Source organism: Lissotriton helveticus, chromosome 6 (assembly GCF_964261635.1).
Source record: "Lissotriton helveticus chromosome 6, aLisHel1.1, whole genome shotgun sequence".
In the NCBI taxonomy this organism is placed as follows: domain Eukaryota; kingdom Metazoa; phylum Chordata; class Amphibia; order Caudata; family Salamandridae; genus Lissotriton; species Lissotriton helveticus.
The window spans coordinates 1,616,667,830-1,616,694,980 of NC_136067.1; the positions used below are offsets into that span (position 1 = coordinate 1,616,667,830).

The 27,151-nt window shown below is 48.1% G+C and overlaps 1 protein-coding gene across 1 annotated transcript in view; it reads left to right on the forward strand.

Moving 5' to 3' along the window:
• Positions 1-27,151, forward strand: part of LOC144763635 (N(4)-(Beta-N-acetylglucosaminyl)-L-asparaginase-like) — a 391,860-nt gene that overhangs the window by 125,653 nt on the left and 239,056 nt on the right. The window contains exon 2 of the mRNA XM_078649411.1: positions 11,326-11,464. Coding sequence (XP_078505537.1) covers positions 11,326-11,464 — 139 coding nt within the window. The remainder of the gene's footprint in view (positions 1-11,325; positions 11,465-27,151) is intronic.

Here is a 27,151-nt window from a genome sequence, read left to right on the forward strand (position 1 = left end):
TCCCTCCATGCGGCTCCCACAGCTGAGTCCCAGTGCAGAGTACATGGTGTGTCAGCAGCCACCTATGTGTTTTTCTGGGTTCCACTAGCCACATATCCAAGTTCTGGTCCGTGGCCATCCCTTTTACAAAGCAGGTAAGTTACTATAAGTGTGCCATGGATGTAAGAGCCAGCAAAGTACTGTTACAAGCCCCCTCAGTCATGCTATCCTGCTTTTGTTCATTAGGTGTTGGCAAGATAGTTCTGAAATGAGTCAGTTTCATTTTATGGGACCTTTGTCAGGTTAGAACCCTTCTTCCATATAATTTAGTGTAACTTTCTAACGTATAGGTGCTATCACAGGCCAAGGTTATTTGATATTTTATGTTTATTTTTGCTATCTTGCAAACAACATTGGGTAGAATACTCCACAGAGCCAATCCTTGCTCAGGATTGGATGGATTTCATGTCAGTCTCCATTGTGGCTTTCGTCCCTTTCTGTGTCTGACATGCCTATAGGAGTATTTTCATTTCGCCTAATGCAGCATTGCATCTAAGAAAACAGAGCCATTTTAAAACATCAGGTTGCTGCAATTCAGTGCCACCGAGTGGTCAGTAGAAAAACTTGCAGCAGAAATGTGGAAGATACAACATCAAAATTGACAGACATTGAAGATTACTGTAAACAAGCATTGGCAATGCCAATCATTATTGCTTATAAGTAAATGTAAGGGAGCTCAATTGGCTTTGCCATTGCTTGTTTTACAGATATGGTGGCCTACCCAGATACTATGGGTAGGTTTGAATTCTTTAGCCTGTGTAGACACTGTGGCCTTCATCGCAAATTGTATGTCCAGAAAATGTCATACCCAGAGTACGGAGAAACCGGAGCTAATGGTTCTAGAAAGTTGGGCCAAGGTCTGACATGAGCATGCCTCGGCGGGGCCTCATGTTTGACCACGCTCGCTCCTTTTTTTCTAGCTATATGACAGTGCAGGAGTCTGTTTTGCAGTACTCAGTGTCATCCGGATATAATTACGTTTCCTGCCACAAGCTACTCAAAAACTAGTGAACAATGTCGTTATCTTCTCCAGGCTGGACAGTCGAAACTCCTTTTATGTGAGTTATCTTCTCGTGGTCCATATTTGTAACAGCATGATTATTTTTGTTTCTGCTTTGACAATAGTGTGTGTCTGGATAAGACTCCGCTGGCTTCCGATCAATAGAGGAGTCATTTTTAAAGCTCACTGCAGAAGTCATGGATCCACCTTTTTCAGACAAGACAAAAACGCCCCCATGTACTTTAATATCAGCTAACTTCAATTTTCTTGCATGTGCTGTCTATTAACAGAGTCAGTGTTGGAGGAAGATCCTTCTATTATATTGTTACTGGTCTTTGCAGGAGACCTTGGCTATGAGGTTATACCAGCCAAGGGAACCCATGAGTTACCTGGGACCTTGGGTAAATCCATTTATAGAAACACTGGTCCCCCTTTCAACGACCCCCCCCCCCTCACCCAACCCCCCCCCCCATAGAATCAAAGGTACCAAATGGTAGTTTTTTAATCAAATTACACATGAAATCATAAGAAAAACATCAATGACGGCACAGTGGGTGGATGCAATACGCATTCAGTGCTCTCATGAACGTGATATGCACAAATGGAAATCAGTTGATCAAAGATGTGTATCACAAAACAGACAACACGGCCCATTTCTTTGTACAATGATAATCGGGGTCCATAGCTCCGATCCCCTAGAAAAGTAGGGGGGTCATCATCAGGACACTCAGATAAATGAGCCCGATAAAGAAAGATCAACAGGATCCAAAGTTAGAATAGTCGAGGGAATGTAGTTGCAGTGCGAGGTTCATGCATATAATAAATAAGGTACATACAGGATGAAGAGCAAGTCATTTTATTTTTTTAAATATCGAAACATTAGAATGCAGCGGCCATCCCTGAAAATAACAAGAATTTTCAGAGTGGGTCTTGCAGAGCACAGGAAGGGAAAATATTTAATCTGTAGAAGGACACACCATACCTGAATCGCAGCACCCATTGAGTCAAGATGAAAAATTGATTAAGGTGTACAGTAATGGAGAAGAATGTGCAACCCACTAGGGTGTAACTGTAAAAGAACCAGACATTACTACTAAGGCACTCAAAAGGGGAGGAAACGGTAAATGTGAGTGAGAGAAACAAATGAACCCATACCTTAATTGGTGGGGTGGGGGGAGCCATGGTGCTTTAAAGACAGACAGCAAGCAGGCTAGTAGCGGTAGAAATGCACCATAGATCACGCCAGTCTCCGAGGGAGTACAGCTCATGCAAAGAAACGGCAAATGCCACCAAATGGTGGATCCACGCAGTTAACAATACTTTGCAGTGAGCGAGTTGTAGTGGCAGTCTAGTGGTTGCACGTCACGTCGGCGACGTGACGTGCCGGCGACCATGTTGGCTGCGCGCGCATCGGCGCTCGGCAGAAGCGCGAAGAGCCGGCGCTAGTAACAGAGGCTCGGCGCTCTTTAGGGAATTTATAATTAATAAAGATAGTTAATTGCACAACAGCCTCGGCGTCTTCCTTGGGGGTTGAAGAGACTTTACAATGGCGACGAGGGTGGGATAGCAGACCCCCCCCCCCCGCCCCCAGAAGGAAGCAACTCAGAAAAAAAAAAAACATCAACCACACCAGTGGACAGAGAGCACCAGTGCAAGACAGAATCACTGAGCCAGGAGCCCAGAGGAACAAAGGGCCAGGAAGATCATCATCTCAACAAATACCCCACAGGTACCCTAAAGAGCGTGGCAGAGCCCAAGAGCACCCAGAAGGGTGGTACAGTGAAACCCCGGAGGGTGGACAGACCCCAGCAAAGTGCAACAAAGCGCGCCAAACCACGCCGCAACCCACAAGACAAGGGAAACCGCGCTGGATACCCCGCCAAAAAGCGAGGGGACTGACGCAGGTAGTCCCCAAGCCCGACAAAAGGGAAGAAGAGCAGGACAACACACCGGGGAGCCCCAGAAGCCAAGGGAGTGTGCAACCCACGGTCAAGAAGGAGAAAATGAGTGCGCAAGCTGGATATGCAATGGCGCCGGTGCAGTTTCTACCCCGACCAGGAGAACCACTTATGAAGTGGGAGGACTGGAGAGAATACATCGACAATTTCATAGGTGTCTTGGAAGATGAAAATGAAGAGGAGTTTAAACCCACGAGAAAGAAACGCATTTTGTTGCTGAACCTTGGCCCGGAAGGTCTGAGAATTTATAAGAGCCTGGTACCGAAACAGAGAACAACCACGGACAATGATGTATATGCCAACGCAATTGACGACCTTAATGAACACTTCAGGCCGGCAGTGTGTGTATCCGTGGACAGATTCAATTTCCAACAGAGAAAGCAACGCCCGGGGGAGACAGTGGAAGAATATGTAGCAGCGCTGAAGCGGTTGGCGTCCACGTGCAAATACGACAACTGGGAAGAGGAGTTAATCAAAGATCAGGTGGTGATGCATACCACGTGCACGGCAGTGCAGGACAAACTATGGGCCAGCGGGGACACCACACTGAAGGAAGTGATGGTCATCGTCAAACGGGCCGAATTAGCACGTAGGTGTGCGGACGCAACGAGGAAGGAAACAGCGCCTAGCACCATGGTGAACAAGGTGGACGATGGAGAACCTCGCAGAGACTTTCAGAGCAAGAGATCAACAGAGAAGGGACCCAACAAATGGCAGGGCAACGCAGGCCCCTTGGGAAAACAGGCGGGAAGCAACAAGAAGCCATGCTATAGGTGCGGGAGCTGGTCGCATGAGGCGCACGACAGGAAGTGTCCAGCATTTCGCGCCAAATGCATGTATTGCGGAATAATCGGTCACTACGAAAAAGTGTGTCGGAAGAAGGCCTCCAAGGGCACGGTGAGATATGTCGGTCAAGGCAGCCAGGATCAAGAAGAAGGTACAGAGGAGGATGTCGTCACAGTACTCTGCATCTATGACCAGGTGATGAGCGTGGATGGCCAAGTCCTGGGCATTGATGGCAAGAGGACAATGAAACCGGTCCTGGAGATGTCAATAGGAGGAATCACAATCAGTGTGGTGGCCGACACAGGCTCACCCTACACCATCATCCAGAGAGCGGTGTGGGAGGAGAAATTCGCACCGCGTCTAGGCCTAGAACTAGAAACACTAGACATCCGTCCCGTCCCGTACAACGGGGACCGCATACCAATGGCGGGATTCAGGCCATTGAACTTCGAATTTAGAGGCCGGTCCGCGCACTGCAAGCTCTACGTGTCGGAGAAGGGCCCCTCGGTCCTAGGATGGCTAGACCAAGGCGACCTAGGCATAAAGCTGGATCCGGGAGGCAAAGAGCAGATATTACTAACGGAACCGGAAACGTCGCCCGACCTCAACAGATGGAGGAGTGAATACCCCAAGGTATTTGGTGGCACGGTGGGAAGATTGGAGAAATTCGCACACAAAATCATTCTGAAAGAAGATGCCGTGCCCGTGGCCCACAAGGCGAGGAATATCCCTTTGGCAGTGAGGGAAGCCGTAAGGGAGGAACTTCAGGACTTGGAAAGGAAGGGGATCATCGAGCCCATCACGTGTGCTGAGTGGCTGGCGCCCTTGGTGGTAGTTAAGAAACCCAGCGGGAAGGTCAGGTTGTGTGTCGACCTGCGCGAACTGAACAAGAATATCGTGGTGGAGAGGTTCCTCATACCCAGAATAGAGGAAATGCTGGCCAGCACCAGGGGAATCAAGTGGTACTCCACTATAGGCTTGACCTCGGCTTACCACCAGATAGCACTACACCCCGAGAGCCGCAAACTCACATCATTCATCACCCCGTTTGGGTGTTATCAGTTCCGCCGAATGCCGTTTGGACTGGCCTCGGCGGCAGCAGTATTCCAAAAATTGATGCACCAATTGTTCAAAGACACTGCCGGCGTCCAGTATTTCCAGGACGACATCCTGGTTATGGGGAGAGATAGACCTGACCATGACGTGAAGCTTGGAAATGTACTGAGGATCTTAGAGAGAAAGGGACTCACAGCAGAATGGTCCAAGTGCCGGATTGGGATGAACTCGGTGACCTACCTAGGGCATGAAATAGGGATACAAGACTCACCACATGAGGCAGTTAACGAAAGAGAATACGGAATTCTGCTGGTCAGAGGAAGCACAAGGGGAATTCGAAATCATCAAGAAGGAAGTGGCAGGAGCAATACCACTCCAAGGGTACGACCCTCAAGGAAGGACAGTCTTGACCACAGACGCCAGCGATAAAGGACTGGGCGCCGTCCTCATGCAAGACCGTGGACAAGGAAGACTGGAGACACTAAGCTTCGCTTCTCGCACGCTGAGTGAAACAGAAAAGAAGTACAGCGTGATAGAGAAGGAGATGCTAGCAGTGGTGTGGGCTACCACAAGATTCAGACAGTTCCTATGGGGCACGAGGTTCCAATTGAGGACGGATCACAAGCCCTTACTGAAAGTGCTAACATCGAGTGGGCATGCCGATGCCACGCCCAGGATCTCGAAAATGACACTGAAACTCCTTGAATTCAGGTATGATGTGGAGTATATCCCAGGCAGCAAGAACAGAGTGGCAGACTATCTGAGCAGAGCAGCAGCCATGGAGCCGAGTGAAGAGGACAAGTCGGGAACAGAAGAGTGGGTAGCACTCACGGAGGACCACGAAAACATCATCAGCCTTCAAGAATGGAAACAGGTGTATGAGGAAGATCAGACCCTAGAAGACGTGAAGTTATACATCACCCAAGGATGGCCTGACAAGAGACAGACCCGTGGGGAACTCAACCCGTACTTCGAAGTCAGGGAAGAGTTATCGATGGACGACCAAGGAATATTTATGTACAGAGGAGAGAAAGTCATCCCCCAACAAGTATCATCCCCAGACTACTGGACATGCTCCATGAGGGACACCTCGGAATTGGAAAACTTAAACTGAGGTCCAAGCAGAACTACTGGTGGCCAGGAATGGATGTAAGAGCTGAGCGACACGTCAGGGACTGCTCACGGTGCCAGGGTGCAGACAAGACGCTCAAACCACTGCGCCCGGCGTTGGGCACATTTGAACCCCCGAAAAATCCATGGGAGGAGTTGTCGGTGGATATCCTGGGCCCGATCTTAGATATACATGGAGTCCAAAAGTATGTATGTGTCCTAGTGGACAGGTACTCGAAGTGGCCGTAATTGAAGATAGATGAAACAATGGACACAGAGACTATCATAAAATTCTTGTCCGACACTTTTGTGAGGGAAGGCATCCCAAAGTCCATCCTCAGCGACAACGGCCCCCAGTTCAAATCAGACAAATGGAACAAATTCATGCAAAGAAACGGAATCATAGCGAAGCACACATCCATATACCACCCGGCGGGAAATGGTCAAGTAGAGCGTTTCAACAGAGTGGTGATGGGGTCGGTTCAAGCAGCCATCTCGGACAACAAGGATTGGGAGAAGGACATATGGCACATGCTGTGGGCGTACAGGATCACCCCCACAGGGACTGGTTATAGCCCCTTCCAGATATTGCGAGGCCGCGAGCCATTCACCCAAGACAATCGGGTGTGGAAAGAAAAGACAATAGTGAGTGAATGGTCCCCAGCAGTGGTGCGAGCCAACATAGAGAAAGCACAAGCTGTCTACACAAAACACTATGATAACCGGAGGAACGTGAAGGACACTGGACTGGAAAAAGGGGAATGGGTGCGAGTAAAGCTACCCACGCTACAAAGGAAAGGAGAGAGTAAATACAGCAAGCCCATGCAAGTGAAGGAAGTAAGGGGCAGAGCGGCCCTGCTTAGTGACGGAAATGTATGGTCACAGGACCGCATGGCAAGATGCAACAAAATTCTATCTTGGGATCATGGCGGAGTAGATTTAGGAGATGGAGAGCACGGAACTGGTCAACAAGAATATCCGGAGGTAGAACTTGAGGTGAGAGGAGGAGAACAGCAAAAGGAAAAGGCTGGGGGCATCGACCAGGAGCAGACGATCGGAGAGGACCTGAGTGGTGTAGATGGAAGCGCGAGGTGCTAGGAAGCAGAGGAAGAAGTGAAGGTATGAACCCCACTACCCCGGTAAGACTGACTCGGAGGGGTAGGGCAGTGGTCAAGCCAACAAGTTTCAGAGACTATGACCTGAGCGACGGACTGTGAGTTAAACAATGTTTAGTGTTGGAAAAAGGGGAGATATGTAGTGGCAGTCTAGTGGTTGCACGTCACGTCGGCAACGTGACGTGCCGGCGGCCATGTTGGCTGCGCGCGCATCGACGCTCTGCAGAAGCGCGAAGAGCCAGCGCTAGTAACAGAGGCTCGGCGCTCTTTAGGGAATTTATAATTAATAAAGATAGTTAATTGCACAACAGCCTCGGTGTCTTCCTTGGGGGTTGAAGAGACTTTACACGAGTCTCCAGAGGAATACAGCACATGTTGAATATCATTAACAAAAATATCGTGTGGACAGAATATTGTGTCAAAAATATCGAGGACCAAAATACAGAGAAGGTAAGTGCAAACAGTTAAGTATAGATTTGCTATTCTAACTCCTCATGGACGCACCTTGAAGATACATGTATCGTCAGGGTACATATATGTGGAGTTATATATAGTAAAACTTTTCTTACCTATAGTAACGCACCTTCACAATATTTTTGTCCACAATATTTTGTCCACAATATTTTTTCCACAATATTTTATCTAAACACTGAACACGCTGGCTAATCCGACAAACAAAAGATTTATCTCACTCATGTGGCGTAAAAAAGGCTATGCTCATGGTCAATGCACTGAACATTGTACAGGTTTGTATATAAGTGCAGTGGAAAAATGCCAAGGAATCAAAGACAGAAGCCATCTTGAAAGGCTTAACATGAAAGATTTGTCAATAGTACAAGGTGGGTGACAGAAGTTCTAAGAAAGATATAGAGAATTGCAGAGACCCCTTTTGGGTAGCATCATGCTTTTTAAAAATTACTTAAAATAAAAATGATGTTCCTGGTATCATGTGAAAATACAAAAGTGGCTAGCCATAAGCACCAGACACAGTCACCTACCTAATTACATGATTGCTTCCACATTACTAAGTGATTGCTTTATAATCTCCTGACCTTCCCAGGCCAATTGACATTCTACACTCTGCACGGCTTCCGTAATCACATACATACTCCACATACAGCAGTCAACTGCACTAATCCAATTTCCTGCTTTCATAGTGCATCTGACAAACCAGCTTCTTGCTAGTTCCACAAGTTTGCATAACAGTGCATACAAATATGTTAGCAGATCTGCCCAAGCCATACACAATACATAGGTGATATTTTTACACATATACTCCTTTTCTAGATAGTGTAATTCAGTAAATTATCATGTCACCCACAAGGAGATCAGGGCAACAAAATTCTTTAAGTTGCATGGTTAATGCACTGAAGGGGAGTTAGGATGGCAAAGCACATAGAAAAAACACACATGTAAAGAGGTAGAACATGGTAATGGTAGGGAGGGAGCAGGTAGCATTTATATTAAGACACCACTAAGATAAGAATTAATTGGTAATCTCAACTCTGTTCCTTTCTTGATGTAATGTAATTTTTCTCCTGACAAAAGCCTTCTGTAAAGCTTTAAACTTAGGTAGTCAAGACTTTGCAAGGCCAACCAACACTATATCAAAGCGCAAGTTGGCATCAACTCAACATTCATCTGTATCTGTCAATGGTGATTTGGCGACAAGCTCTTTTTTACGATGGCTACCTAATTGGGATCATATGGCCATTGACTGACCAAATTAACTGATGAATATTGCCTTCATCATTCTCCCCATGACTGAGAATGTAACTAATTATTCAGCTCCTGACCCATTTAGGTATTGGAAATTGTGTGTGAAACCAGACAGCATTCCAGATGCCTGAGGTTCATAAGGAGGATGATTATGAGTGACTCAGTGACCCTTTTATGACTAAATGATCGATGAAATATCCGTGCGCCTTCAATCTTTTCCACCTTTTTCCAGAATCTTAAATCCCCGAATGGTCTGTCCATTTCTGGTTCTCTAAACTCCTTCAGGTCTTCACTGTAGTGAGGCTTATGTCTTCCATTAGAGGCATAATGTTCTGAATTTGAGAACCCGAGTTCTGATAAATTGGCTTATGATTCCTACATGTTATGTTAATAGACAGGAAGTAATGCATAAAATTGTGATACAACCGTAAGTGATTGGCATTCTAACAGTAAGCACTGGAAAATGATAAATCTTATATCCCTGTCCCACAATGCAATATTCACTTGACAATAAGCAGATTTGGGTATTTCTACAGTGTAAACCTAGCTGAAAAGCAACAGTGCTGTGAACAAAGGACGAGAGCTTAGAGGTGTGTACCGGTCTAGTTATATGCAAGAACAGGTTAAAGGTAGGTTCCTTTTCTGTGCAGTAGTAGGTCCAGGTCGATGCATGCATTTGATGTGTATTTTATTGTTATCTTTCATACAAAAGATGTCTAACATACATTTTCTCTCAGTTAAAACAATTCTGCATCCTTTTGATTGGTTCGTTAGTTTGAGCTGTCTGATGAGAAGTCTCCTAATAGGGCCTCACGTTTGTTTCCTCTGCTTATGCTTACGACTTTGGGTCTCTGCCTTCTTGATGTCAGTTTACTCTCCTGGAAACCACTGTCTGTCTTCAGCCAACAGATTTAGTGACTCAAAACTTTCTTTTAGTCAAAGCCTCAACATGTGTCTATTTCGAAAAGGTATTTAGGACACATAAGGTCAATTTACAAGGAAATTTGCCTATTCCTCTAGAAGAGATTCCTGAATCATAACTCAATTTTCTGACGTATTTGGAAGTCTAATAGATCTTCCCTGGGGCATCAGAGACACATACTTGATACATAACTTAGCAAAAATGAAAACCGTCATTGCAAGATGCATCTTTTTCTGTAATACTTACCGCTTCATGACATGACATCTCCATCTAGGATCAATACATACTTAATCAGAACATTAGCACCATTGTTGCTGTTGTGGGAGAGGTGTGGCGCAGCGGCCAGGGCGACTGACGCTGGAATCTGGGGACAACGGTTCGATCCCCGGCTCCGGCGGCAGGGTAGCCCAGCACCATGTGACTCTGGGCAATAGCTCGCTTAATCTTCCCGACGGCCCCCAGCGCCTAGAGACCCTTACGGGTGATTGTGCGCTTTACAAATGTGGACTTTACTTTACTTTACTGTTTGGCAGACATTTGACTATTGACATTTGTAAGGCTTGATACATGGTTCTCTTTGTATCCTTTCTGTATTCATGATTCTGTGAATGCATTATGTGGGGGCAGTAGATTTATCTGTGCGGAGCATAGCTGAGCAGTTGTAATTAATTTAAGAAGAATACATTAAAACATTTTAGTGCATGATACTTCATTAACTCCTCATTTGAGCCTTGATTAGTGTTTCTCCATTTCAATGGTATTAGCCAATTATATCTTGGATACGTGTTTCCCTGTTATACCTACAGCTGTCTCAGGATTGCAGCAATTTAACCACAGACCAATTTTGCTCCTATGTTTGGTAGTTTATGTCTTGCTATGTTGGTTTGCATTTTCTACGTTATGTGCATTTATCTATCTTTTTCCTGACATTTGTTTCGGAATATGGGGACCCTTTAAATTTCTGGGGTAATTGTTAATTCAAATTGGAAATTAAATTTGAAACTATCTCTTTAGTCTGTGGATATGGGCTTCTTTGGCTATTTTAGTGTTCTCCATTTTACTATTTTTTTTCTTTCTCCGACACTTTACAAGAAAGCTTTGTTTTCCTCGGGTTTAGATCACTTATGAAAATATTAACTAATGAGGTACATATATTCTGAGATTTGAGATACTCTTCTATTAACGATGTCCAGGTTGTCATTTCTCATTTACATATCTAATTCTTGAGGAATCCTACAACCTCCTTGAACAGTTTTGTAATATGCAGTTTTTACCCACTGTTTGCATACTACCATTAAGGTATTTAAAGCAATTGTACAATGGGGCAATTTGATAAATACATTAAAAAAAACTAAGACAATTTTTATGGACCAACATCTTTCACATTTGTAGTCTGGAACGGTCTACTTTATAGAGGAATGCACGCATAGTAGACCACTCTAAGAAAGAGAATAATGTAACACAAAGGTATTACGATCAGCAAGACATTTATTTAATTCTGGTGTACCAAAATATGATCCGAAAGGTCGAAATTCAGGATGTTCAACTTATGTATATTATTTTGATTTATAGTTCACCCTGCGATATTGATGCCATTGTGAAACCTGTTATTGTTCACAGAATGTGAGAATGATATGGAAACGGGGAAACATATTGTTGGAAGAGGTGGCTTCCCGAACCAGGATGGAATTATTCAGTGTGACGCAGCCATAATGGAAGGGCGCCCTGGTCGCTTTGGTGCTGTAGCAGCTCTACATGGGTATGGACAACACTGTGTAACAATACTGTTGTGTTTGAGCAGTTCCACAACAAACAATAATTTGTAGTTCTTTGTATTTGTCATGTGGGCAATTGCCATAAAATATGCAAAGTTGAAGATTCTGTATTTAAGGGGTGGGTGTCTAGTGCGTCATGGTTAGCAGTATGCTCTCTTAACTGGTTAGCTAAGGTGTCTCAAATCACGGCGAGAAAGCAGAAGTGCCTGGAGTTCCTGGTTTGGGGTGGGAGGGTGGCTGTTCCTGCTCATTGCAGCTAAGGCGTGGCTAGCCCACTGTCTTCAGTGCTGACTGTTTGTTCTGCCCCAGAGCCGAATAAACCAGGCATGCGCAGTTGCGCACTCTCTAGAGAAAATGGCTCCCTGGCCTACAGGCGCCCGGCTGGGCGGCGGCCGCACCATTGGTTGGCTTAGGGAAGCTGGAGGGAGCCTGCCTAGTAAACGCTGGTCCGGCCGGGAGCAGCAGGAGCTGAGGTGGTGGCGCGCGTGACCCGGAGGAAGCAGTGGGAAGAAGGTAATTTTGCAATTTTATTTACATTACCGTCCTGCTCCCCTCTCCCTCCCTCCCCCACCCCCCCTGCGCGAACAGACCTCCCCCCGTCTTGCCGGTCGCAACTAGAATAGAAAGGCCTGTCCACAACCGGTGGGCAATGCAGTTTTAATCCGCAGACTTCCTGAAAGAGTACGATAATACCACAAAATCTGTGTCCTGAAGTTTGCTGAAAAGGCAGTGGCAACTGCTAAACCTGTCAAGTTGGCCAGAAGACCACCTGAGGGCACAGAATGCGCTGCAGTCTTTTCCTTGCATGTCTTGAATTCACACCCAGCGAGAATTGAGGAAATTAATAAGAAAGGAGCATTCGTCTAAAAGCCCGTTCGTGGGCCTCAGGCCCCGGCCCCTGTGATCTTCGGCTCCTGGCCAGGATGTGCCTTGGACCTGGATTACCGAAAATTAGATTTGGACCTGCCTAGATTTGGGGAAATCAACAAGCCACCGTTTACCCAGTTGTGTAAGGAAGGGCTTCTGTGTATGCACCTCCAAGCACAAGGCCAGGCAACATGGGCAAAGTGAGCGTGAGTGAGAGAGAGAGTCTATCACAAAACCAGTTAAATCATGACAAGACATTAGACAGAAAACTTCAACTGGTGACATTAAAGGGTGAGGTGCGAGTACTAGTTTTCTCGCGCAAACGGCATGAACTCTGGAAATGTGTATGTTTGAATGTTGCGTATTCACGTGCAAAAAAACATATTTGTATCCTGTAATTTTCTATACTCTTGAATATGTGCGTATTTTCTGCCTGCATATCCAAAACGGCATTTTGTAATTGGGTATCAATAAGGTCTTTCCAATGCCTGTCTCTGGACAGAACTGCCAATATTTTGTGCGTGTCACTGCCCGTGTTGTTTACTTCGCAACACAAATGTCCTCCGCCCCTCCTCCTTCTCTCCTCCTCATATCACTCTGCTTAGTAATAATTTACATGCCCAGTTATATTTCTTCCCTGGTTCTGAAATCTCCAAGCCATCAGCAAAGAGGATAGTTACCATGAAAACTAATTACACAAAATCAGTGTTTAATCACAGCCCAGCATCCTGTCGAAAAATCCCTTTACAAATCTACTGCAATATACAAATATCCAGTGGCGGCTGGTGGCATTTGAAAGTGGTGAGACGTAAAACAATTAATTTAGACCTCCAGGAAATAGAAGAAGAAAATGTATTTAGGTTTTTGAAAAGTATGAAGGTGAATGGAAACTTCATGCACCAGACCATTTCAGATTTTTGCTGCTGCGCTTTTGTGAGACAGTTTTGTGGCTTTGGGCATTTTGGAATGTTCAGAATATCTGGCTTTCGAAACCTTTGAACCCACTAGAAGTGTAGAGAACACTTGCTAGGTGATGATCTGTGAGTGCACAATTCCTTGTTAGGTATATTAGCCATTAATTTTGAAGTTGATTCTGTGAGGCACAACCAAGATGGTAAGGCTGTACATAACTCATTTAGAAATAAGGTTCGGCAAGATGGCGGCCAGCACGCTGGCCATGTGAGCTGGGCTCAGCGTTTCAGACTCCCCCTGTATGGGTTGCCAACTCTTAGCAGTATAGCGCGGCTTATGGAACTTACTGTCTTTTTTCAACTGTGAAAAGGAGCTGATCCGCTGGATTATCTGGGTTCACATTTACCGCCGCAGCCTCCCATTTCGGATTTGTGCTCCGCAGCGGTTTTTTGACGGCGTGTTGCTTCCTCGTCGGTGCGGTGATGCCGCCTAAGGGCAGGCCCAGACTGGCCATAGCGGGCACCGGGCAATCCCCCGGTGCGCCACAAGGGTGGGGGCCAGTTTTGAGCACCTGGGGGCCGATATTGTTACAGGGCCGTTTTTGCAGCACAGCTGCAAAATCGGCCCTTCATCAAAATCGGCCGAAAACCGGCCCTAACAAAGCGCTCGGCGGCACCTCCAACCCCCCCCGAGTGGGGAGGGGGGCCGGCCGAGCACTTTGCCAGGGCCGGTTTTAGTTCCCAGTCCGGCCCTGCCTAAGGGGCAAACAAAGGACCTTCCCAGAGTAGCGGTAAAAACAACTGCTACGGTCCCGGCGTCCCCTCCCGTACAAACAATGCTACCGGTGGAGGTCTTCAAGGGGAGCCGGGCGGATGTCGCGGCCGGTAAGAATGCCGCGAAGTCTGTCAAGCCTCTCCCGGCCCCAGTGCCAGCTATCTTCAAACCTCGGGCTAATTCAAATATTAAAAAAAATCTACAGAGCCCGGTTGTAGAGGGCTCGTCCCGCATTCTTGCTGTTCCTCTTCCCGCTTCTGCAGTGCCTGTGATTGGTAGTGCAAACGTTGTGCCTTCTCCAACAAACTCAGGTACTGTGCCAAAGACCTCTGCTGTGGGGGCTCCTGCAATTCCAACAGTGCAGCCGGAGGGGGTGTTGCAAGAGATTGCTACAGGGGTTACTCTGCATGCGGATCCTTCTCTCACTTTGGGCTTACAACCCAGCAGGATGTTGGGAGATGTAGTCCCTCCTGCTCTAGCACTCAGCGCACATTTAGCAGTTCTCCCTCCCCCTCAACACTTTGGTTTATTAAATTCTGAGGGTGATACCGATGGAGATAATTTTTATTCTCTTTCGGAGCATACTGGCTCTTCTGTTGATGACAATGGCTTGGATAAAGATTGGACCGACGATGAGGGGAGTGACTCAGGGGACTGTCGCATAAATGATGTTTTGAGCTCTGTTGGTATATCGAAGGGGGTCTCTACAGTTCGAAAGGTGCCCCATGACCCGGGCCTCCGTTCTCTAGCCTCGGATTACTCATTTTCCGCCCAGCCGGGTGCACAAGGTACTTTGCAAGATCCAGCGGTCATTGTTCAGGAATCCAGCTCTGTACCTCCAGGTGAAATGACACTTGCTATTATATACCAAACAATAATGGCACACCGGGAGGAAACCCGCCAGGAAAGTGCCCGCGCCCAGGGGGCTTGTCGCAGAGTCCAAAACTCCCTGCGTAGAGTAATTAAGACCTGCACGGACATTGCATCCAGGGTCACTTTGGAAGATGATCTAGTGACTCAAAAATCTACTATAGACTCAATCCAATCCCAGCGGGTTGATATTCAAGGAAAACTTGTTGATATGGAAAACCTGGCACAGAGAAATAATCTGCGAATTCTGGGGGTTCCTGAGGGCACGAAAGGGTCAGACATTCGCCAGTTCGTGGTTGACTTGTTTACAGAGGCATTCCCTGAGGTTAAGGAATGGGACTGGCATCTAGAGATTCAACGTGCCCATCGCTTCCCCTTTAAACCTAAACAACGCTAGGGTCAAACTGGCAATAAACCCTGTGCTATCCTAATTTGTTTGCACAATTTTTTAGCCAGAGAAAGGATCTATGATCTAGCCAGGCATGATAGGCAAAGATCAGGAAAAGGCTGTCAGTTTTTTGTTAGGCCGGACTTCTGTCCAGCCACGGTTGAACGGAGGTGGCATCTCTGTCAGCTGATCGCCCCTCTTCAGTCTAAGGGGGCACAGATCTTTTTACTTTTTCCATCTAAACTTAAAGTCATCCACATAGGCCAGACTAGATTTTTTGAGTCAGAAATTCAGGCAAAGGCATTCTTGGATTCATTGTAATTAATTCAATTGTATGTACCTGCTTGAGTATAATGACACATGTATTTTCTCTTTCCTTTTCTCTGTAGTATTGAGTATGGATAATGCTCTCTTAAGGGATGTATCTTTGTTTCAGCTTGTTTGCATTGCTCATTAGGTTTTTTTACATCTCTGGAGGGCACCCTATATAGTGTGCTTGTTTGATTTTGTAAAGTTGGCAGTGACTCTTAGGGGGGGGGTCCCGCTCATACCAGCTCTTCCATCTCTGGGACCTCGGTCCTGTTGCCTAGTTTCGAGGGTGGTGGGGTGTGGGGGGGGTGGGGGGGGGGTGGTATGCAGGGGGGTGGGTGGGGAGGGGGGTTGGGGCGCATCCTAAAAAAACAGCTTGGAAAAAAAATTCTATTGTGGCTCTCATGGTCATGGTCTTATGTCAAGAATTATCATAAGTGTGATGCTTTGGTATAAAAATCTTAAATGCCGTCAGGTAGATTACGTATAGCCTCATGGAATGTTTGTGGTCTGAATAATGGGAAGAAGCGGGCTCTATTTTCACGTGTTATCCAGGCTTTCCACCTAGAGGTATTGTGCCTGCAGGAAACTCATGTGCCTTGGATTAACCGGGATTATCTAAAAATACCTGGGTTTGATTTAGTGGTTTGCGCCCGCCAGTCCTCAATGATAAGGGGGGTGGCTATACTAGTAAAACGAGGGCTAGGCTCATGTGTGAGAACTAGTCAAGATGCCAGAGGGAGATTGGTAATCGCTGAGCTCTTGATTAATGGTACACCTCTGACGATCTGTACTGTTTTAGATTATTTGAATGTTGAACAGGCCTTATGGCCCCATCCTATATGCTTCTGTGGCGACTTTAACATCAACTTAGCAGCCGATTTTGAGCTTTTAGGTGGGGAGCAATACGCAGGCCAGAAACCTAGAGTCTTCAGGGCTTTGCAAGCTTTGACTAAAGAACATTATATGTCTGATCTCTGGTACCATCATTGTAAGAACTTAGATGGCTATACGTATTTTTCTGCTCCCCATAAAAAAATGGTTCGTTTAGACTATTTTTTTGTTTCAGATCAATTAGCAGACACTACTTTTATCTCGATATCTCCTAGAATCATCTCAGACCACAATCTGTTGACTATTGATTGCACGCTGAACCACAGTATAAGAACCCCCAGACCCTGGACATTTGAGAGAAAATTACTATTAGAACATGCATATTTAGATCATATGAGGCCATGGGTATCTGATTTTCTGAATATTAACCCTTTCAGCGCTAATGACAAAGCCAGCTGGTCATGGGCGTTACCTGCGCTACGCGGATGACGAGCTGGCTTTGTCACAAACAAGCCATTTTTTAAATTTCAGCGCACAGCGGGAAAACCACTAGCGTGGTAGGGGTTAACAGAGGCTCAGCTTCTAGTAATTTCGTTTGGTATTCTTTGAAAGCCGCAATTCGTGGAGAGACTAAAAGCTTCTCATTCTCTCGGCAGAATTTAATTCAGGAACAAACTAAAGCGTGAATCAAGGAATTATGTCGTGCAGAGCTTCAGCTTGTAAGTGTAATCAAGGATGGTGGCGATATAGCTCAGGTCCAACTACAAGTCGCGCGCACCAAAGCTTCCCTGCTTGAGTTCCTTGGCCAGGACCTTGCCGCTAAATATTTACAGTTTCGCTCGTCAATGTTTGAATTTGGTGAACAATCTGGCAGGGTCCTTGCTAAGCAACTTCAGCAAAGCAGCTTGGTTAATCGCATCATCAAGATCCAGGACTCCCATGGCCTTATCCAAGACACTCCCGAAGGGGTCTTGACGTTTTTTTCTGAATTTTATCAAGCGCTATATACAGAGGAAGTTAGTGAGCATAATATAGACCATGAATTTGGAGTTTTTGTTGAAGAGATCAATACTGTAAACATTTCGGACCATCAGAATGCCGCTCTTGCTGCACCCATAGAGTGGGATGAAGTTGAACTAGCATTAAACTCATTGGCTAAGGGCAAGGCGGCCGGCCCAGATTTGATCCCACTGGAATTTTACTCCATATTCCGTTCAGAGATTCAGGAGGACCTTTTAACGACTCTTAGGGATGCTCAGCTTGGCATTATTGCAGACTCATGGCGTTATACAACAATTATCTTGTTTAAAAAATAACATAAGCCAGAGCTGGATCCAGCCTCATTTCGGCCGATATCACTGATCAATACTGATAGTAAAATCTTTTCAAAAATGATAGCTACAAGACTTGCATTAGTGATATCCCCGTTGGTATCGATCCGCCAACATGGTTTCATCCCCGGAAGAGTCGTGTCATAGCACTTTTGTACTGGTGCGATCCTGTTGGACGCCGAAAAAGCGTTTGACAGGGTCGCCTGGGGCTTTTTGTGGAAGGTCCTGCATTGGAAGGGGTTCTGTCCTAAATTTATACGGGCTCTACAATCACTTTATATTGCCCCCCCAGGCAACCTTATCTATATCTGGGATGCTCTCAAGACCATTTGACATTAGCAGGAGCACTAGACAGGGTTGCCCTTGTTCGCCCCTGCTATTTGCTCTTTATATAGATCCGTTTATAAATAAAATAGAGCTTTCATCAAATATTTCTCCGGTTAAGATCAATGCGCTTGAATTTAAAGTTCTGGCATATGCCGACGATATCATTGTTTTATCTAGTGATGTTGCAACCTCATTCGCAGCCATTAAGAATTTGGCGGATCTGTACGGTCAAGTTTCAGGCTATAAACTTAACGTCCAGAAAACCCAGGTTGTTCAATCTACCGCTATGGGTCCCTCTGATGCGCCAGTCGTACAAAGTGCGACCAACTTAGGTATAAAAATCACAGCGGCTGTAGAAAACCTAGCAGAAATGAACATCTCCCCTATTATTGACAGGGCCAATTCTACCTTGCGCAGGCTGGATAATCTACATCTTTCTTTATTTGGTAGTAGGAATGTACTAAAGATGTCGATTCTACCAAAATTCTTATATGTCTTTAGGACCAATCCGCTGGAATTTGCTCATTCCAGTCTTGCACGCGCAGAAAGATGTTGTAATAGGTTTTTGTGGGGCTATCGGCAACCCCGAAGGGCAGCAAAATGGATGCATTTACCGTTGGATAGGGGCGGCTGGTCAGTGCCCAATTTGGTGCTCTATAACTGGCCAGCTTTACTTCAACATATCGCCCTACCTCTTTTTGGGGAGAAAGCTATACTTCCACTAGCCTGTAGGCCCTCCATTTTTGAGATTGGTCTAGGTAAGGATGCCGGGGGGAGTCTGCTGTCGGTTCTTGAGCCCAGTTATTATAAAAAAACTACGTTTAAGGTTATTTTAGCTATGCATTCGGTCTGGAGGAAGGTGTGTCGTAAATGGGCAATTCCCATCATCAACTATTACACACCTTTGGCTGCTGCCAGGCTGCTACCCTCCATTTTGCAAGACCAGATCACAATCAGGTGGAGGTCGCATGGTATTTTGATTCTGGGTGACTTATTTCATGAGGGCAATATGGCTTCCTTTGAATTTTTAAAACATAAATTTGCCTTAGGAACACATGAATTTTTTAAATATCTACAGATACGTAGCTTCCTTGTTAGGCGTTTTCTTAACATCCCAATGGCGCTTGCTAAAAATACACTTATGGAATTGATTATGAGGAAGGCACGTATTGGGTCCCTGTATCAAAATCTATTATCAGGTCTCCCAGATGATCTTCTGGTACAGAACACTAAATTGGATATTAAGTTTGGTACGGTTGGTATAGATATTTCTGCTGCATTGGAACTATCCATCTCAGTGTTAATCTCTCGGAGCCTTCGTTCCCAAAGCTATATGGCTCTCTTTGATCTTTACTATACCCCTGCCAAAATATCCAAATGGGGAGGTAGTGGTGGTCATGGTTGTCCAAGATGTGGTTTAATAACTGCCAATGATGTACATATGTTTTTTTCCTGTCCTAAATTGGCTGTATTTCTTCATGATTTTCAGGCATTTATTAATTCCTGTCTTAAAATTCCGATGGTTTTATCTTCCAAATTGGTTATAACTGGTTGCGAAATCGACTGTGTGTCGGATAGATCAACTTATGTTTCCGCCCTATTATGCATTGCAATGTCGCTAATTCGGTTGTGTATAACATCTGAATGGATCAGTCCGGTTCCCCCCTCCTTTATGAATTGGAGAGCAAGAATTCTAGCTCTCCACAATTTGGAATCAGCTGTGTTTTTAAGAGGGGGTAAGAAGAGACGGGAGAAAGGCTTAAAAATATGGGCTCCTTTTATACAATGGCTGGATAATTGAATGCAGGTACCAGTCCTTAAAGGGCAGCTTTTTTTAAAGCTTTTTTTTAAATTTGTTTTTTTTTAATTTGTTAAAAAAAAACTTTTTTTTAAATCACCTTCCCATTGTTTTACCCTGTGTTGTTCTTTCTGTTTTTCTTGTTTGTTTTTATGGTCTTCTATGTTATTGGTCCTTTCTTATCTATGCAGAACAATGTATTGCTACCTGTATCTCTATTGATTGCTATGATTAAGTCTATTGATATGGTAATTTTGTTCAAGATGTCAAGCTGATCGATAAAAAAAGAAAAAGAAAAAAAAAGAAGTAAGGTTCACTTTAATTATGCTAAACATTTGGGGTTGATAGTAGCCAATAGCACAATAATGGAATGAACATATTATTAAAATTTTGCTAGAGTACCTATTTTCGTTTTTTTTGTTTTTTTTTTTAAATCGTAAGATCTTTATTGACATTATTAGTAATACACAGCAATGAGCCTACAACCCTGAGGCCTGCTGCAGTAAGGGTAACATAGAAGGGTTTATAATAATACACAGCCTTTCAGCCGACAACCATGGGTCCGGCGGCGTAGTTTCGGATGGGCCTTAAGTGTAGGTTCTTCAGTCGATTAGCATATGATGACGTCTTACTTTTGTTTTTTGTTTTTTTTCGAACAACCACAACAAAAATTAAAAATGACTCAATTGCATAGACTATCGTTGATTTACGCCCACGGCAGTTTTGACAGCGACTGATACAGGTATGGATAGAGCGTATACATAGAGGTCACTTGGCACCGACCCACTACCCACCTTGGTCCTTAGGGTATTAGTATTGGCAATCTACTATCACTGCGTTAGGATCTTGTATGCCAGCCTGGCCTGTAAATTCAGTCCTCCTCCCCTTCGTCTCCTGAGCTATCACTATCTTCTTCCATCAGTGGGGCACATAAATCCCCGCGGTAGCGGTTCCATGGTGACCATATTTTATTCCATTTTCGAGGATTTGCCCTTAGTTTGTATACCGTTCTTTCTGTCTACCGCCTCCCACTTCTGCGCTATGTCTCTTTTCGCAACCATAATACCCACAACAGCCCTTAGTTGACCTTGTCGCGTGAGATCATTGGGTTCCCATATAGTCACTAAGCATGTACAGGGTTCCGGTGTGAGAGATGTCTCCAACGTCTGGGAAATGGTGCGCATCACTTGCCTCCAGTACTCAACTATAACCGGGCATTCCCAAATTGTGTGTATGAAGGTACCCTCCTCCCCACAACCTCGGAGACAGTATGGAGGGTCTGCCCTATGGAGTTTATGTAGTGTGGTCCTCGTGTAATAGATCCGGTGCAGTATCTTGAGTTGCACCAGTCTGAATCTAGACGAGATGCCCGCTTCCCTTGGGGATGCCAGTGCAGCATTCCAGTGTGTTTCGTCTATATCTCCCAGCTCGCCCACCCATTTGATGAAAATTTATGACATTTATTGGGACAGAAATGTCCCCTTCATGGTGTACAGTCGCACTCTCCTGTCTTGAATGTATCTGGTATGCTGTTTTTTAGGTCTCCCCTGTTCTATCCCGCAGGGATAAATAGGCGAGATTATAGTAAGCGGAAAAGAAAAGTCTACCTAGCTGTGTATTGAGTACAGTTCATGTGAGCTATGCGCGTACACATCGTCGCCAGCCACATCACACACCACCATTTATCTGTGCCTCGCCTCAGACTTCAAAGGCTGCCCTCCCCGCCCCCCCCCCCATCAGACTTGAAAGGAATGCACTCCTCCGCCCTTACTACAGCAATGCCAAGAGCTTTTTCTTTTTTTCTACATGGCTCGTTATTTATTTCCTGTCTTTCCCTGGCTCACATTTTACTTTCTTCTCTGACTCATGCTTTTTTCGTCGGATCATGCTTTTTTACCCCACTCTTGTCGGCTCGAGCTTTATTCCCCCCACTCTTTCGTCGGCTTGAGTATCCCCTCCCCCACTCTTTCGTCGGCTCGTGCTCCCCCCACTCTTTCTCAGTGCATTTTTCCCCCACGCCTCACACTGCTGCACGCCTCACACTGCTGCACGCCACACACTGCTGCACGCCACACTGGTGCACTCCTCACACTGCTGCACTCCTCACACTGCTGCACGCCTCACACTGCTGCACGCCTCACACTGCTGCACGCCTCACACTGCTGCACGCCTCATACTGCTGCATGCTGCACACTGCTACACGACACTGCACGCCACACACTGCTGCACGCCACACACTACTGCACGCCACACACTGCTGCATGCCTCACACTGCTGTACACTGCACACTGCTGCATTACTCACTGCTCCATGCTGCACACTGCCGCACGCCTCACACTGCTGCACGCCTCACACTGCTGCATGCCTCACACTACCGCATGCCTCACACTGCTGCATGCTGCACACTGCTGCACGCCTCACACTGCTGCACGCCTCACACTGCTGCACGCCTCACACTGCTGCATGCTGCACTCTGCTGCACGACACACTGCTGCACGCCACACACTGCTGCACACCACACACTGCTGCACGCCACACACTAGAAGCACGCCTCACACTGCTGCATGCTGCACACTTCTGCACGACACGCTGCTGCACATCACACACTGCATGCACGCCACACACTGCTGCATGCCTCACACTGCTGCATGCCTCACACTGCTGCACGCCTCACACTGCTGCACGCCTCACACTGCTGCACGCCTCATACTGCTGCATGCTGCACACTGCTACACGACACACTGCTGCACGCCACACACTGCCGCACGCCACACACTACTGCACACCACACACTGCTGCATGCCTCACACTGCTGCACACTGCTGCATTACTCACACTGCTCCATGCTGCACACTGCTGCACGCCTCACACTGCTGCTTGCCTCACACTACCGCACGCCTCACACTGCTGCATGCTGCACACTGCTGCATGCTGCACACTGCTGCACGACACACTGCTGCACGCCACACACTGCTGCACGCCACACACTGCCGCATGCCACACACTGCCGCATGCCACACACTGCCGCATGCCTCACACTGCTGCACGCCTCACACTGCTGCACGCCTCACACTGCTGCACGCCTCACACTGCTGCATGCTGCACACTGCTGCACGCCACACACTGCTGCACGCCACACACTGCTGCACGCCACACACTAGAAACACGCCTCACACTGCTGCATGCTGCACACTTCTGCACGACACGCTGCTAGACACATCACACACTGCATGCACGCCACACACTGCTGCATGCCTCACACTGCTGCACGCCTCACACTGCTGCACGCCTCACACTGCTGCACGCCTCACACTGCTGCACGCCTCACACTGCTGCACGCCTCACACTGCTGCACGCCTCACACTGCTGCACGCCACACACTGCTGCACGCCACACACTGCTGCACGCCACACACTGCTGCACACCACACACTGCTGCACACCACACACTGCTGCATTACTCACACTGCTGCATGACACAATGCTGCACGCCTCACACTGCTGCACGCCTCACACTGCTGCACACTGCTGCATTACTCACTGCTGCATGCTGCACACTGCCGCATGCCTCACACTGCTGCACGTCTCACACTGCTGCATGCTGCACCCTGCTGCACGACACACTGCTGCACGCCACACACTGCTGCACGCCACACACTGCTGCACGCCACACACTGCTGCACGCCACACACTGCTGCATGCCACACACTGTTGCATGCCACACACTGCTGCACGCCACACACTGCTGCACGCCTCACACTGCTGTATGCTACATGACACACTGCTGCACGCCACACACGGCTGCATGCCACACACTGCTGCACGCCACACACTGCTGCACGCCTCACACTGCTGCACGCCTCACACTGCTGCACGCCTAACACTGCTGCACACTGCTTCACGCTGCACACTGCTGCACGCCTCACACTGCTGCACGCCTCACACTGCTGCATGCCTCACACTGCTGCACGCCTCACACTGCCGCATGCTGCACACTGCTGCATGCCTCACACTGCTGCACGTCTCACACTGCTGCACGCCTCACACTGCTGCATGCCACACACTGCTGCATGCCACACACTGCTGCATGCCACACACTTCTGCACGCCTCACACTGCTGCACGCCTCACACTGCTGCACGCCTCACACTGCTGCATGCCACACACTCACACTGCTGTACGCCTCACACTGCTGCACGCCTCACACTGCTGCACGCCTCACACTGCTGCACGCCACACTGCTGCACGCCACACTGCTGCACGCCACACTGCTGCATGCCACACACTGCCGCACGCCACACACTGCCGCACTCCACACACTGCTGCACGCCTCACACTGCTGCACGCCTCACACTCCTGCATGCTGCACACTGCTGCACGACACACTGCTGCATGCCACACACTACTGCATGCCACACACTGCTGCATGCCTCACACTGCCACACGCCTCACACTGCCGCACGCCTCACACTGCTGCACGCCTCACACTGCTGCACGCCTGACACTGCTGCACGCCTCACACTGCTGCACGCCACACACTGCTGCACGCCACACACTGCTGCACGCCACACACTGCTTCACGCCTCACACTGCTGCACGCCTCACACTGCTGCACAACACACTGCTGCACTCCACACACTGCTGCACGCCTCACACTGCTGCACGCCTCACACTGCTGCACGCCTCACACTGCTGCACGCCTCACACTGCTACACGCCTCACACTGCTGCACGCTGCTGTAATACTCACACTGCTGCATGCTGCACACTGCTGCACTCCACACACTGCTGCACGCCACACACTACTGCACGCCTCGCACTGCTGCACGCCTCACACTGCTGCATGCCTCACACTGCTACACACCTCACACTGCTGCACGCTGCACACTGCTGTAAGACTCACACTGCTGCATGCTGCACACTGCTGCACGCCACACTGATGCACGCCACACTGCTGCATGCCACACACTGCCGCACGCCACACACTGCCGCACTCCACACACTGCTGCACGCCTCACACTGCTGCACACTGCTGCATTACTCACTGCTGCATGCTGCACACTGCCGCATGCCTCACACTGCTGCACGCCTCACACTGCTGCATGCTGCACCCTGCTGCACGCCACACACTGCTGCACGCCACACACTGCTGCACGCCACACACTGCTGCATGCCACACACTGTTGCATGCCACACACTGCTGCACGCCTCACACTGCTGTATGCTGCATGACACACTGCTGCACGCCACACACTGCTGCATGCCACACACTACTGCACGCCACACACTGCTGCACGCCTCACACTGCTGCACGCCTCACACTGCTGCACGCCTCACACTGCTGCATGCCTAACACTGCTGCACACTGCTTCACGCTGCACACTGCTGCACGCCTCACACTGCTGCACACTGCTGCACGCCTCACACTGCTGCATGCCTCACACTGCTGCACGCCTCACACTGCCGCATGCTGCACACTGCTGCACGCCTCACACTGCTGCACGTCTCACACTGCTGCACGCCTCACACTGCTGCGCGCCTCACACTGCTGCATGCCACACACTCACACTGCTGTACGCCTCACACTGCTGTACGCCTCACACTGCTGCACGCCTCACACTGCAGCATGCTGCACACTGCTGCACGCCACACTGCTGCACGCCACACTGCTGCACGCCACACACTGCTGCACACCACACACTGCCACACGCCTCACACTGCTGCACGCCTCACACTGCTGCACGCCTCACACTGCTGCACGCCACACACTGCTGCATGCCACACACTGCTGCATGCCACACACTGCTGCACGCCACACACTGCTTCACGCCTCACACTGCTGCATGCCTCACACTGCTGCACAACACACTGCTGCACAACACACTGCTGCACGCCACACACTGCTGCACGCCTCACACTGCTGCACGCCTCACACTGCTACACGCCTCACACTGCTGCACGCTGCTGTAATACTCACACTGCTGCATGCTGCACACTGCTGCACTCCACACACTGCTGCACGCCACACACTACTGCACGCCTCACACTGCTGCACGCCTCACACTGCTGCACGCCTCACACTGCTACACACCTCACACTGCTGCACGCTGCACACTGCTGTAAGACTCACACTGCTGCATGCTGCACACTGCTGCACGCCACACTGATGCACGCCACACTGCTGCATGCCACACACTGCCGCACGCCACACACTGCCGCACTCCACACACTGCTGCACGCCTCACACTGCTGCACGCCTCACACTCCTGCATGCTGCACACTGCTGCACGACACACTGCTGCATGCCACACACTACTGCATGCCACACACTGCTGCATGCCTCACACTGCTGCATGCCTCACACTGCTGCACGCCTCACACTGCTACAGCCTCACACTGCTGTACGCTGCTCACTGCTGTAATACTCACACTGCTGCATGCTGCACACTGCCACACGCCTCACACTGCTGCACGCCTCACACTGCTGCACGCCTCACACTGCTGCACACCTCATACTGCTGCACACCTCACACTGCTGCACACCTCACACTGGTGCACGCCTCACACTGCTGAACACTGAAGAAATCAGTGGATGTAGGGGTTAGAGAAAAGCAAGGAGCTGGATGTCTCCTGGGCAATTAGGTAGTTGCCCCTGATTTAGTACCAGGACCAGAATCCTACTTGGCTAAGATCCTGCCATCTCCTACCTCACTGCAAAACCCTGGAACAACCTCATCCTCACTGCTTGAATTCATGACAGGACTCAAGAACTGGCTGTTCAACTGATCCCTCTTGTGCAACAGGGCTCTCAGAGCCTGGATACCCTAATGGGTGATAAACCATGCTCTATAAAGCCTGTTTGATTGTTGGGTCCTTTGCCCTTGCTCCAGACTGAGAAGAGGAGAGATCCGAAGTGGACCAGGTATTGGAGTCTGGGTTACTGCCAAAGCTGCAGTGGTTTTAGCTGCTGTAGGACCTATGCAGGAAAAATTCCCTAAAGCACATGTTGAGAGCCCTACACTACTGGGACTTTGGAAGGAAGCCCAGGAACAGGTCAGCAGGTAGTGGTTGGAAAGCATTATGTTGGCTAGGAAAGTGGACTCCTTTATAGTGAATCTGTGGATCCTAGCCAGGTGCAGGCAAGAGGGTAGTGGTTCAAGTAGCACACAGGAACATCATTTTATCAAAGGGTCACAAAGTATTCTTAACAGGACACTTAGAAAGACCCAGGATAGGTTCAGCTCTCTGTTCTGCTGGCCAGGGA